Here is a 15,302-nt window from a genome sequence, read left to right on the forward strand (position 1 = left end):
ACATATTGGGTTGGGCACTTAATGACTGTTTAAGTAAACAAATACAGTATGTTAACTGATATGAGATGGAAGATTTAATGTGGTAACAACAGACATCAGTTGATAGCTTTATTATTAAACTAAAGAGTTTGCCTCCAGTGTTTTAGCTGACCTTGTTTACTGGTAGAAGTAGACATTCCCTAAAGCTTTCCTGTAATGTGGGTCTTAACTCAAGTACAACTTAGATTTGCATGAACATTGTCACTAAGACTTACTTAATGTGTTTCTTTTATTTATTATGTATGTGTTCCATACAGACTCCCAGGCCTTTAAACATCATTAAGCAGAACAATGGTGAACAGATCATTAGGAGACGAACAAGAAAGCGCCTTAACCCAGAGGCACTTCAGGCTGAGCAGCTAAACAAACATCAGAGGGGTAGTGGTGAGGAACAAGTCAATGGAAGCCCATTAGAAAGGAGGTCAGATGATCACTTAACTGAAGGTCACCAGAGAGAAATTCAGCTTCCCAGCCTGAGTAAATATGAGGCCCAGGGTTCATTGACTAAAAGCCATTCTACTCAGCAGCCAATACTGGTCAGTCAAACTCTGGATATTCACAAAAGGATGCAACCTTTGCACATTCAGATAAAAAGTCCTCAGGAAAGTTCTGGAGACCCAGGAAATAGTTCATCAATATCAGAAGGGAAAGGAAGCTCAGAGAGAGGCAGCCCAATAGAAAAATACATGAGACCTGCGAAGCACCCAAATTATTCACCACCTGGAAGCCCTATTGAAAAATACCAGTACCCACTCTTTGGACTTCCATTTGTACACAATGACTTTCAGAGTGAAGCTGATTGGCTGAGATTCTGGAGTAAATATAAGCTGTCTGTTCCTGGGAATCCACACTACTTGAGTCATGTGCCTGGCCTACCAAATCCTTGCCAAAACTATGTGCCTTATCCCACCTTTAATCTGCCTCCTCATTTTTCAGCTGTCGGATCAGACAATGACATTCCTCTAGATTTGGCGATAAAGCATTCCAGACCTGGGCCAACTGCAAATGGTGCCTCCAAGGAGAAAACTAAGGCACCACCAAATGTAAAAAATGAAGGTCCCTTGAATGTACTAAAAATAGAGAAAGTCGATAGAAGTACTCAAGACGAACTTTCAACCAAGTGTGCACACTGTGGCATTGTCTTTCTGGATGAAGTGATGTATGCTTTGCATATGAGTTGCCATGGTGACAGTGGACCTTTCCAGTGCAGCATATGCCAGTATCTTTGCACGGACAAGTATGACTTTACAACTCACATCCAGAGGGGCCTACACAGGAACAATGCACAAGCTGAAAAGAATGGAAAACCTAAAGAGTAAAACCTTAGCACTTAGCACAATTAAACAGAAATAGGTTTCCTTGATGGGAATTCAATAGCTTGTAATGTCTTGTGAAGACCTATAAAGCACTTCAAATAGAGAGCATGCCTTATCCAATATAAAATACCTTGTTCTTTTCTCTTTTCTTTTGTTTTTTATTTTATTATTATTGTTATTATTTTTAATGAGAGGGTTACCAAGAAGGAAAAACAAATTGAATGGTGGCTGGAGAGGAAAAAGTATAATCATTTGGAACATGGCCTACCAAAACGATCTAGAATTCAATGAATCAGGACAAATATACACGACCATTTTTTTTCCAGATAACTAAAAGTTTTGCTATTATGTAACTGGCTAGAATACAAAAATGTATGTTTGTATATATTGCTGGCAGGTATATAGTGAACAAATACACACTGTATATAGGAAATAGACTTCTTAAATATACAAATGTCCAGAAGTCATTTAGTATTTTTAATTTGGGCTAATTTCTGCCTTAAAACATGCCTTAGTGTCACATTGTCGTCAAAGCTTTGGCGTTGGTTTCATCAAGACATTTGTCAGACTCAACCAATTTTAAGTTACCATTTTATCACTATACCTTTTCTGGCATAGTGTAGACTAAAAACGTTTTGCTCAAATAAATTGTCTTTAATATAGAAGCCACCACTCTGGGCTTAATTTGCATAGAACAAGGTAACCTGCTGTATTTTTTTTTCTGATTAGCTGTACTTTCTAAACCTTGGAATCTAAAGTTACTTCTACGTAGACTTAATGTTGGTATATGTACCAGTCAGTCCCTTCACTAAACTTATACCAGCTTTTGCTAAGTAGCATTCAATATGTCTTCATAGTACTTTTTAATACTTAAAGCTTTGTTAAAACTCTCCATTAAGGGAAAGCTCCGCAGCATAACTGCTCAGGGAAATAGGGCTAAATAACTAAATATTAAACAATTGGTTAAAGGTGCTGTTGACAAGCCTCCATGCTTGCTACAAGAGTGTAAAAGAACTGACTTTAATAATTTTTCATTATAATGTCCCAGCCAGTAGTTTATTAGTTTGCCACAGGGATGTAGAAGATATTACAAGCTACTGGATGCACTGTCAGATTAACTTATTTCATTAAAGAAGTTGGGAGAACAAATAGAAAAAAAACTTATTTTTCTAGTAAATATTAATGTATTACATTTCAAATAATGGTGCCTGACATATTGAATAATTATTTTCTACCGTGTACATATGCAACAAAGATATTCCATCATGCATTAGAGTCAGCTCTGGCTCTGCCTCGCTGTTTACATTTGCAAATGTAGCAAACAAGGTAATGAAGCAACTATTTCTATTGCAGTAGGTATCTTTTTTTGTGCGTGTGCATTTAAAGTTGTAAACGATAACATGAAATGAATGACATTTGTTGATATTAATGGTATGGAAAAATAAGAAGGAAATGAAAATATTTTTATGCCTACTTAGGAAAAAAAGGGTAGCACTATTCATTCCAAGTACTTTTGTATTCTTAAGCTCTTAACTCACATTGTTATGCTTAAAATGATAAACATATATCCTCTTTTTATTGCTTTGTCTGTGTTTCAGAGGAAACATTTCAGAAATTATTTTGATAAGCGCTGTTTGACTACACAGTGCTAATGTTTTTATTGCATTCTGTAGTAGCATTGCACTCCATTGTTACAATATTATGCAGTCGCTTTTTTGTTTTGTTTGGGTTTTTCTTTTTCTCAGTGCAGGGTCTGAGTTCCTTAAGGTGGAATGGCAGGTATAGTTCAATTGGTTCATGAATGTTTCAGCAAAGGAAGTTTAAAATGTCTTTTTAATATTATGATGCCTTTTTTTTCTATTCATGCATTTTATTTTTTAAAATGTTCTATAAAAATATATCCGGCCTAAGTCCTTCACTTGAGATTATATGTAAAGGGTCCTATTCTGATCTTACTTACATGCCACCTATCTCAGACTTCCATGTAATTGACACTAAAGCACTATAAAAAGGCTCTTGCTTTTAACTTACATGAAATTCATCATTCTCCCTTCTAGAAATTGGTGCACTTATGAGACACTTAACCAGGGAAAACTGGGAGGTTGGAGGATGAAATGGAAGGTGATGGGAAATGTCTAGAAGGGGCTGGAGAAAGTATAAAACAGGGAGGATCTGGCCTAAACATACAGCACTTTGATAATCTTTTGAAAAATGTGCCAAGTTAAAGCAGCCCGCAAGAAATTCACCATGCATGAGAAGCACTTGCACAGCTGATCCCCAAAGGTCTTGCTGACCTTGGCAGTATTTTACGTGTTACATTTTCACATGGATGAAAAGTTATTGAACAATCCCTCTAATTTGTTAGGCACAAATAGGCTATTGTTCAGCCTGAGGCTTGCATTCCTTCCTGCTCCACCCATTTCTTCCACAACAGCCACATTTACTGTGGGCAGTGTATAGACAATCCCTCTTCACCATTCTTGGTTGAATTCTATAACACTTTAATGGTGTTCTAGGTTAGCAAAGGATTGTGCCACATTCCTCTCCCTCTGTTTGTTTGTTTGTTTGTTTGTTTGTTTGTTTGTTTTTTGTTTTGTTTTTTAAGATGAATCTTCTGCTTAATACCAGTGCCAGGAAATGACTGGTTGTGTTGACTATTGTTCTCCAACAATAGTTCTGTTTCTTTGTGGACTGAAATGGATTGTTCTCCTCTTGTTATGTCAGAGGCCCAGTGTGTCCTTATCATCTCTCTCAAAAAACTTGTTAGGCTTAAATAGCAGCAGCTGTATTGGCTTCAGAAGTGGCCGCCTCGAGGTTATTGGCACAATTACTGTGTTGGGATACTTCCTATAAATCTTAGCACTTCTTGTGGCTTCTCTACTTCTGGAAGCTGCATCTTCATGGAAAATATTCTGTAGTGCACACGTTCATCATAAAGATTTGTGCTCAGACCTGTGTTTCATTATGCCTCTTGCTAAACTCAAAGCAGAAGCCAACATGTGGGAAATACCTTCCAGCCAATACACATAGCGAGGTTTGGGCATGAGGAAAGATACGAACTTGTAAGTGCAGAGCACAGGACAGAGCTTTAAATGTTAACGTTGTACCTATAGAGTGCAAATGAAATTTGAAAATGTACCCATTGTTTTCGACATGACCTATTGATGTCTTCTAAAAATTCTACTTCTAAAGGTAGTGACATTTTGTTCTAACCTGTTCTCTTGAAGTAAAAATAGTCTTTTTGGGGGGTGGGAGGAAATAGCCTGGGTTCCCACTCTCCGTACACGGTGATATTAATGAAGAGAAAAATGAAAGTCCTGAATTTTTTTTAAAAAAAAGAAGAAGAAGAAGAAGTAACTGCTCTTAGTTTGAAGCCTGGGGTGGCACAGACCTACTAGCCATAATGAATTTTGATTCAAATCAATGTACAGCTCCAAAACATTAAGGTCTAAATTTCCAAAACTGTCAATGCTTTTGTGCTCAGCTTTGAGGCACCTAGGGCCTAAATTTCCAAGGACTCATAAAATTCAGCTGCTGTTGTGGGTGTTTATTGTTTCTTAAAATCAGTTTTAACATGGCCCCCAAAATTAGTAGATAAATTTGAAAACATAGGCCTAAACAAATCTATCTTTAAAATGCCTGAGGAGGAACATTGCCCTTAGTTAAGAATCTCAGTATTTCTCTCTAATTAAGGATTAATATCCTGTGTAACACTGTGCTGCAGCACCTCTTGGAAGTTGAACTGTTGTAATTAATTGCTGAACAGGAGTAAAGGCTAGTGGGAAGATTTTCAAAGGCACAAACAGCAATTAGGTGCCTAATTCTCATTCACTTTCAATAGGAGGTAGGTACCTATCTTCCAGTGTTTACTATGAAAATCTCCCCTTAAATCTTCATAGATATGGTACGCTCAATATCCATAGAGACTGAGAAGGGAAGTTGGAGACTTCTTAACCATTGTGCCCCCTACTTCCACCAGAAATAAATGGTGTCAGCCATTACGAAAGGGAATATGGAGACATCGCAAAAAGATGAGATGGATGAAAAATTCTGTGGGTGTCTTAGATCAGTTGACAGAAAACAAGCTAAAAAGGGGACAAAAGACAAAAGATCAGCACTAAGATAAATATACAATGATAAAATGTAGACGCCATGAAATGTGGTGACCCAATTTGGCACCTGCAGATGGTGGGAGGGTCAAAGACAGGCTCAACAGCCCATCTTCTGACTGTGCAATTATTTATTAGACAGAAATACCTGCTTGCCATGTCAGAGGATATATTCTACTATCTGTTTGGGTTCCATGTCAACTATAGCTATTTTAAAATACATGTATCTTCTGTAGTTATCTTCCCATTGTTGCCTGTGTACTGACTTTTCTTGGCTGACTTGACATCTTATCCCAATACTGGTCAGGAAAAGTGAAAGAGTCTACAGGTTTACTCCTACAGAACGAGGAGCGGTGAATGCATTTCTCCCACTCCAGTGGAGACAGTTATTTGTGGCAGGTGTCAGCAACAGACTTGTCAGCCCTAACTCCCATAAAGGCAACAGATGAAAAAGTCACACCAGTTCCTGATTTCATTATGTAAAAACTTGGCAGGGTGGAGTCACAAGTACTGCATAAAGGAGGAATGGGCCAGGAGGAGTGATTTGCATAGAATTTTCCACCAAGAATGGGATTCCCTCCTGCCTTTTGGGACCCATTAGATTCATAGAGCTCTCAAGAGTTAGCAGCTGTTGGGGTGCTATATAATTAATAATAACACATACCCTATATTGGTGGTGAAGTGGTTTGTCTCTTCTTTAGACACTAAAAAAAGAGTTTAGTGGTTCCCAACCAGATAAATCTCACAAGATTTTTAGTTAAAAATAAATTTAGTAAATGTATGACAAAATGCTTAGAATAAACACTGTGTGGCAGCAGCCACATATTTGCTGTATTCAGGTTTTTCGACTGTGCCCATCATCATATATCTGAGCGCCTAATGGAAAGAAGGGCAGGTCGGGGATGAAGAAACCTCTTAAAATGCCATTGGAAATTTTACTTACAGCAGAATTCACCAGCAGGGGGGAAATGTCTTTTCATATGGAATGATTTCATGTTGCTTTAAAAAAAAAACCTTTAAACTTGTAGCCCTGATTTGACTCTAGAATGTTGGCTCTCGTTGTTCTGTCCTTACAAAACATGGATATGTTGGGTTTTTTTGTTTTCTGTTGTTGGGGGGTTTTTTTGTTTTATGTTTTATGTTTTTTTCTCATAGTGCATGTTCATTTCTACTCACAAACATGTTCTTGGTGTATTTCTTATGCAAACAATCTTCAGGCAGCAAAGATGTCTGTTACATCTAAACTTGAATAATAAAGTTTTACCACCAGTTATAATTAAGGTGTGTGTCATCATTTATGGGAATAATGTAATGTCACTACAGCACAAATATGCCAGAAGGGAAAAGCAGGAAGTGGGCCTGGATAAAAGGAGTTGTTTGGCCTAGAACCACCCCTATGTTTGGAGGCTGACTAGGTAGAATGGGCTAAACAAGAAAATAGCTAAAGAGAAGAATATTGAGCTTCAAAATACATTAGACCAAATCCTGAGTTAAGGACACAGGACCTAATCCAAAGCTCATTCAAGTCAATACAAAACTGCAAATGGAAGACTACTTCAATAGGCTTTGGATCAGACCCTGAGCCCTTTGAAAATTACAGAGGTCCAGGTTTATATTTCTGTGAACACAGTTTAATTATTTACTCTACACCACGGAGCCACATGGAACTGGAAGTAGAGGGAACAACCATGAAAAAAAAGGAGTACTTGTGGCACCTTAGAGACTAACAAATTTATTGGAGGATAAGCTTTCGTGAGCTACAGCTTACTTCATCGGATGCATTCAATGGAAATATGCACTAAGCAGTGTTGACTTGGTCACTACATAAATGGAGATCTCTGAGGAAATCTCCAACAGTGCTGCAGAAAGTGGTAGTGGTGACTTTGTAGTGTATATTTCCACTGAATGCATCCGATGAAGTGAGCTGTAGCTCACAAAAGCTTATGCTCAGATAAATTTGTTAGTCTCTAAGGTGCCACAAGTACTCCTTTTCTTTTTGCGAATACAGACTAACTCGGCTGCTACTCTGAAACATGAAAAAAAAGTTCACATTGGGATTGGACCAGAATGTTGGGGTTAACAGCTCTACTCTTCCACACAGAGTCCAGCGTGATCTTTAAATAGCCTCATGTTGTAAGAGCCTTGGTTTTACATCTTGTCTGCATGTCAGCACGTCTCACAGAACAGTGCTCTCTAGCATTACAGAAAGCATTGATTGAACAGTGACTCACAAGCAAAGAGTGCCACCTACAAAGTCACCACCACCACTTCCTGCAGCACTGTTGGAGATTTCCTCAGAGATCTCCCATCTATGTAGTGACCAAGTCAACACCGCTTAGTGTATATTCTCTGATGAGCTCACAGCCCATGGTGGTATGGCTTCCAGACGTCTTTTCCATTACACTAATTTTATTTCTTCATAGTTTTTTGTCTCATCTGCATGGTTGACAGGCTGTCAGCCCTGATGCAAACTATTATTCTAAAGTGGCATAAAATAGTGAAATCATTTTATAATGTTAGAGTGCAAAAATAGATTTTAATAGCCTGATTCTAATCTCACTGTGCCAGGTATAACTCCAGTGACTCCTAACTGACACCATAAATGAATTCAGATTCAGGTCCTAGGGGTTTTTATTTATTTAAAAGTTTCTTTTCTTCTTTTTATTTTTCCCTCAATTGCTGAAGCTAAAAATAGCTTCTCAAAGGAAAACAACAAAGCAACAACCTTGAAGACAGTGCCCTCTTACTATGGCCTTTTGGTATTTTGAAAAAATAAAGGAGCTAGTAAATGTGAATGATTCTGCGGTACGTATGATAATTTGTTTTAAATAGCATACTCGCAACTAGCCAAGTGTACATTTCACCAGTTTCATGACATACTATTTTGATGGTGACAGTCAAGTTTATTCCAGAATAAACCCTTTTTTTTTCCTCTTTACATTGTCACTTTTGCTACTACACTCCATCTTTAAGTGAAAGAAACGGAAAAGTTTAATATCACACCTTTCTATCTAGGTGCTCATATGACCCCATCATTGCAGTAGCTGACCACTGTATGGCTCTCTGTGTGTTTTTCTGTAAGCTCTCTACCTGCTCTGTTAATCCCATTCCCTTCTACCTGTAACCCCACTGATACTCTGTTAACAGTCCCTGCTCTTCTGTTAGGGGAAACTCACAAACATATGTTTTAATTTATACCAAACGTCCCATCCCTTGTTGAAGTAGCAGCAGTTTCCAGGGCTGGTATTGGTCCCAACTATAGTGATGCATGAGGCAACAAGGCAAAGGAGGATTCAAGAAGAAGAAGAATGTTTCCACAACAAAATAAACTGAAAGAATAGCTGGGATGGAACCTACTGTATAGCAAGGGAAAGGTACAGAGTGGAAATAGGTTGCTTTCTAGTTTGTTTTCTCAGACGTTGTGAGTAGATAGTTTCCCACCAACAATATTTTTCTTTAAAAAAATTTCCCAAAGCAAAATCAGATGGTTGTTAACTGAACTCACACTCTTTACATTTTTGTTGATGGGGCGGGGGTGCTATAAAATCAACAAAACAGTAGAATGTCAGTGGAAAACTCTTCACTTCCCAACACTGACAGTTGAATGGTGATGAGTAATTATGATGGACAGTGGGAACTGATGAAACTCAATAGAGGTGGTGTTTGTACTGACACCAGCTTCCCTTGATTTCCCCGAAGACCCTTGCAAATGCTTATTGTGACAAATTGCCAGCACTACTGTGATGGGTCTTGCGCTTTCTCTTCTTGGGGGGGGGAGGTTCAGGGCACCGTTTCTTGCCCCTGAAGTGGGGTATTAACTGCCCCACTAGTGTTCTAGAGGAGGGGAGTGGAGAGGGAGGGACCCGGCCCGCCCTCTACTCCAGGTCCCAGCCCAGGGGCCCTAGAGATAGCGTTAAACACTAGAACTAGTGGTTCCTTCCCCTGGGCTACTTCCCTCTCCTGCCCTTCAGCTTGTGGGCTTTCTGCCCTCCCTCTGCACAAACCAGGTGTCCCTTTACCTAGGGTCTTGGTCTTTTTAGCCCACCGCAGCACTTCCCGAAATTCTCCTCTGCTTCCCTCCAAAGTGCTCTCTACTCCAACACCAATCCACTCTGCTTCAACTCCTCCAAACTTCTCTCTGCTCCAACACCAATCCACTCTGCTGCAACTCCCCTTGTCGGATTGAAGCAGGAGGGTTTCATCATGTGACTGGCTTCAGGTACTTTAATTGGCTTCAGGTGCTTTAATTAATTTACAGCAAACTTTCTTCCCTCTACAGGGAATAAGGCTCCCTTCTAACACTGCCCTCTGCACTCTTCCCATGCTGTATCACATTATATACAGAACATCACTTAAAATGGTGCCCATTGTAAATGAAAGTGTCTCATGCACATCTGAAGGAACAGAAGTATCTTTCACACATTGCAGTTACAACATCAGTGAAAGTGTCTGATTCACTTCCAGATGCTATCATAGGATGGCATCTTAATGATGAGACTGATATTATGACAGTTCTGTCATGTACATCCTAACACTCCATCAGAGTTGATACAGTGTCAGTGGAGGTGGCCCAGATAAGAAATATGACTGATTTTAAAAAAAATAGGAAAGAAACGTGAACTGCATTAAGGTAATGTATAAAGGCTGTGACTTGAACCCGCCAAAGGAAGGCTAAGGTTAACATCTTATATGTTTATGTTCTCTGTATAGGTTAGACAACTGAGTCCATGGAAATCATTTACATAGAAAGTACACAATTAACAGATTTGCTGCAACATATAGGCCACCTAAGTTTGCAGCTAAATTGCCTTTGCTAATTTTCTGATGGAAGACTTTACTGCGGGTTGAAAAGCAATTGGGTAATACAAAGTTTCTGCCTGAATTACTTACAGACATATCTTAGAAAGAGGAGAATTTATCCCATAAAAAGTATAAGATGACAACAATACTCTCGGCCATTATCACAATGAAAATAGTCTTAGTGTACACAAAAAAAGATAGAAATTTCAAGTTGGTACACACATTAATCTAGGAGTGTAGAAAATATTGCCTATGTAGGGCTTCTGATTTTAGGTTTTAACTGATAAGAAATGGGTGTTTATCAAATAAACACTAGAAAAAACACTGGAAATGGTTGCTTGTACCTAAGAGCTTCTTGACACAGAGCAGTGGACTACAGGGGTCTTATTTCTAAAGTGCACTGTTGCATATTAATTTGTCCATGTAGACCATGCTTGTGTACACAAAAGGTTCGCTAGTGTGTTTTAACATAGTGCTATTTGAAAAAAGTACTATGGTAAAGTGCAGTCGGGAACATTATGAAGAGATTACTCATTACAATATACAGAAGCCCTGATGATATTGTATGATGTGATCACATAAGATGAAGCAAAGAGGTACAATATTGGGTAAATATGTATTTCATATACATTGATTAGCTGACATAAGGGTGTAAGAATATTTTATGCATTTAAGGGCTAGAATCAAAGCCCGATTGAATTCAATGGGCATTGGCTCACTCCCTAACAGTAGTAAACTATCAGCCCATGGATGAGGAAGTGCCTTTTGTTATTCTTCAGCAACGCCCTTTGCCTAACTGGAGGGGCTGGACAGATGGATACCAGAGAGAAGTGCTTTGAAGACTTCTCACCAGAAGTAACTGCATCTGGGTCCTTTAAGAGAGTAGGGAAGTAAAAGGAATAAACAGGGGGAAAGGCCAGATGATTCTCTCCCTTTCCCCCTGAATGACTTTCCTGATATAGACAAGTCTAGGTTTCCTCTTGGATTCAACTGTCATCTCTTCGTAATTGGTCTGTGCCTTACAATACACCACCGATGGCTATAAGGATGTGTGTACACAGAGTGGCCTGGGGGCAGAAATTTTCTTTTACATCATTTTGACACCCCAAGTAGCTTTCCTAGGTTGTCTTGGTGCAATGTTTTGTTTGGATCCAAGTCACAAGCCCTCTGCAGCTCAGTGGGTTCTTTTTTTCTTCTGTTGTTGTAAATAGCACTGATTTTTTTAGGGTATGTGTCTATACTACGAGTGCTTGTTTTTGTTTATGATTAATTTTTGTGCTGGTCTCATGGAATCATGGTGGTGAATAGTAAATGGGGTCTGAACAAAAAGAAAATACCTGGCCACCTGCATACACTGAGAGAATCCACACAGAACAATGTCCTTGCTACAAATAATACAGTACTTTATATTTAGATAGTACGTTTCACCCTGAAAGATCCCATAATGCTTACAGATTGTATTCACTGGAAATCAACCACCATTGATATAAAACCTCTGCAGTGGAAACTCACAAGCCATTCTATATGGCACACTATCCAACATTTGTTTTATCTGGGGAAGTGAAAACTAACTTATTCAATTAAAAGCCGGTGGGATTTAAGTAAGCGTAAATTCCTTAACTGAAATTTGGCAAGCCTACACATCACACTTTCTCCCCAAAGAACTATACCAAGGAAGCTGGAATGACCAAAAGTAGTGCTGAAGACCATAATCTTTCATGTCTTCCACAAGATGGTGCTTCCAACAACTGAATGCCCTCTAGCATCATATTTTGGTACTGATTTTGTACACACTCCAAAGAATGGATGCCACATACTGAGTCATCAACACCATTTCCTGTAGCATCTGGGATTTCCTTGGAGATTTCCCATTTAAGTATTTATTACCCCTGATTGCCTTTAGCATATGAAATCTGACAAGAGTGCAGCACAAGGGTAGAAGGTCTGCCAATAACAGTCAACAAAAATGCCTGCCAAGGCCAGGAACCTCAGCCAAAAAATAAAGAGAGAACCTCCTGGTTTACCTTTTAATTCTCTCTGGAATTTGTAACTTTCCAAATGGTTTCTTCTTTGTTCACCTTCTTCCTAGCCAGTCAATTAGGTAGCCGCTCAATGACCAGTGCCACATATACATCCCTACGTCCCAAAAGCATAACATTATCTAAATGTATTTTGTTATTGTTTAAATGTGTTATAATATTATAGTGTGTATTTGTAAAACAAACAAAAAAATCTCCATCTTCCCTAATGCCACAGCTGCTAATCTTGGCATTAAACTGAATGGTTGCTGTCTGTATTATCAAGTACCATAAGAAATTACTTGGGTCAGCACAAATCTCTTGCAGGGTCATCTTGTGTGAAGTTCCTTCATAGCAGACTTAATTCAGGCAAGTATTTTTATCTACACCTATTGTTAGCAGTGTGTGTGTGTGTGTGTGTGTGAGAGAGAGAGAGAGAGAGAGAAAACTACTCACCCAACTATATTAAGTTAATAGATCACTAGTCACTAATTCTAACAGTTTCTTAATATTGTATTTCCCCAGACTTTGCAACAAATATTTGCTTAAACTGAATTGCCATAAAGCAGTAATGTGACTGAACATGTTATTTTTTGTTTTTGAAGTATGTCATATGTCCAGGTCTGTCTTCATTTGTTGCCAGGCTTTACCACTCTCATCTTGGGCAAAACAGCATGAGCACTGGCCTGAGTTTTAATATTCCAGCATTATCAACTACCTTTGGCTCCTTCTTTCCATCTGCTGTGTTTGGAGGATATTTTCAAGATGGCAGAAATAATTATCAGGATTCATTTGAATTCTCAAGAATATAATACATATGATGTGACCACAAGATAGTGAGGCAGGCTCCTTTGTGGTTCTGAACAACCACAAATTTTCTTTTGCTGGATCAAGACTAGATGTCAAACTTTCATAATCACCCGGTCCACAACCCCAACAAAGAGAATGCTCTAAGGGTATGTCTCCACTGCAGCTGCCTAGCCACCCAAACTCTGACCCGGGGGTCAGACCCAGGTTTGGACTCAAGCTAGCCTGATCTGTTGCCTGTGCCACAGAGACCACACTGGTATTTTTACTTCACTAGCTTGAACAGAGCTAGTGCAAATCTGTCTACTGGTCTGTCAGGTATTCTCCCAGCTGCATTGTAGATGTACCCAAAGGAGGAATGTTTAGGGAAATAGTGAAACTGCCAGTGCTTTTCTATCTAACAGAATCCAGAAAACTTGCCTATTGGGTCAGGACATGATTTAATCAAGACTTTACAAAAAGCAGATCTATATTTATGCAATTTAAAAATATCTATGCCTTGTGGAATAAGCATAATATCACAAATCAAGAAATGTCTCATACCTGCATAACTTGATGGGCCTTGGAAAGGAATAGCACTAGATCCATGTGAACAACAGAACATATCTGGTTGGCTGACAATGACTATTTTCCTAGATTTGAAGAAATGATGCTTCCCATTAGATCCACAATTCAACAAGTCCAAGAAAATTTGGAAGGTGGGAAGCTCTACAGTGAAGCAGAGAGTGCAAAAAACAAACAAAACAGAATAGCATGAAGGATGATAACACTTGCCTTATTTTAATCAAATCCCTGTTCAGTTTTAGCAGAAATCAGCTGTCTGTGATTCTTTACCAAAGTCACATGATACAGAGGAATGGAAATTTCCTGAGTTTCTTTAGGATTGGTTTGGTTAGCCAGAGATTTGCTGTATTACCTTTAGCTTTGCATTGTCTAAGACCCTGATTGTGCAAACAGTTATGCATACGCTCAACTTTACTTACATGAGCAGTTCCATTTATTTCAATGAAACAACTCACATACCTAAATTCAAGCGTGTGCACCTGTGCTTGCATGATCAGGGCCTATGACACAGCCAGCTACATTATATTCCATGACCTGCTTTTTTAAAAAATCTCCGCATCCAAAATGTAAATGAGGGTGCCTTTTGTTGTATGTGTATTCTGTGTAGTAGCAGATGGCAGATGAATTAAAGGATTACCATTCAGTGGGTGCTTGGCATTTCCTTGACCTTTCACTATACTATATAGGAGTATCCTTATTAATACTGGGGGGAAAAACTCAAGTGTGCCAAATGTTGGATCAAGTGGACTCCCTAACTGTAGCTCCAGTCCAGCAAGAGGTTGTACCACCTCAAAGCCTGTTGACGACAGCACATTTGAGGGCACTCAGGCTCGAATGGATCAAGTGAAACCCCAAAAGAAAACAAAAACCACCAAACCTCTTCAGAGGTGGGGTGTTTGCTCCTACTCTTATATGGCTAAATTCCAACTGATGTAATCATTTTTGTCTACTTCAAAGTCAGTTTCAATTGGATACAGGAATGCTCTTCAATGCCTGTGCTAAAATATTATATTATGTTGTTGCTGCCATGCTTTCACTTCAGCCTTCTTAAAGTGCTAAAAGATGTGTCTTGCTGGATATCAAATTGATTAATGTGATTTGAGATGAAAGACACAATATAAATGTCAAATATTATCATTATTAACTTCATTAGTAGTTTAAACTAGCAAAAGATGCCTGCAGTGACCTCCTCATTTAAGACAATTGACTCTCTTCTAAATCCTCAAAAAGGTGAAAAATTATATCACCCCACCCTGGATTAGGTGGAAGTTATTTAATTCTTCAGCTTGAGTTGAAAATTGTTCCCCAGCCTTTTCCTGAGGACACTATGCCTCATGCATTTTTTTTTCAAGATGATTCAGGGCTTAACATTTAATGGGTGATTATAAACTTATATTAAGCCATCCTCTCCCACAATCCCTTCCTTAGTAGTTAACAGAGCACTGTGCAAATAAACTAGCTTAGTGACTATGTATGTCTAATAATGGGTAATTGCTCCTCTCTTTTCAAAATAGCTGCTGTTCATTTGGTTCTCAGAAAGTCTATTTTGACTGTACATTTGTCACCAATTTTATCATTTCTTAGAATGTCTCTGGGAGCAATTCCAGCTCCTACCCCAGTGTGAATCATTACAAAATTGGCTACCTTAT

General features: G+C 38.7%; 1 protein-coding gene across 3 annotated transcripts in view; it reads left to right on the forward strand.

The window, feature by feature from the left end:
* Positions 1-4,681, forward strand: part of TRPS1 (transcriptional repressor GATA binding 1) — a 263,286-nt gene extending 258,605 nt beyond the window's left edge. For all 3 annotated transcript variants that reach the window (XM_038389249.2, XM_038389253.2, XM_038389250.2), the window contains one exon: positions 297-4,681. In XM_038389249.2, the coding sequence (XP_038245177.1) occupies positions 297-1,358 (1,062 nt within the window). In that variant the 3' untranslated portion in view covers positions 1,359-4,681. The remainder of the gene's footprint in view (positions 1-296) is intronic.
* Positions 4,682-15,302: the final 10,621 nt, after the last annotated feature.

Source organism: Dermochelys coriacea, chromosome 2 (genome assembly GCF_009764565.3).
Source record: "Dermochelys coriacea isolate rDerCor1 chromosome 2, rDerCor1.pri.v4, whole genome shotgun sequence".
NCBI classification, from domain to species: domain Eukaryota; kingdom Metazoa; phylum Chordata; order Testudines; family Dermochelyidae; genus Dermochelys; species Dermochelys coriacea.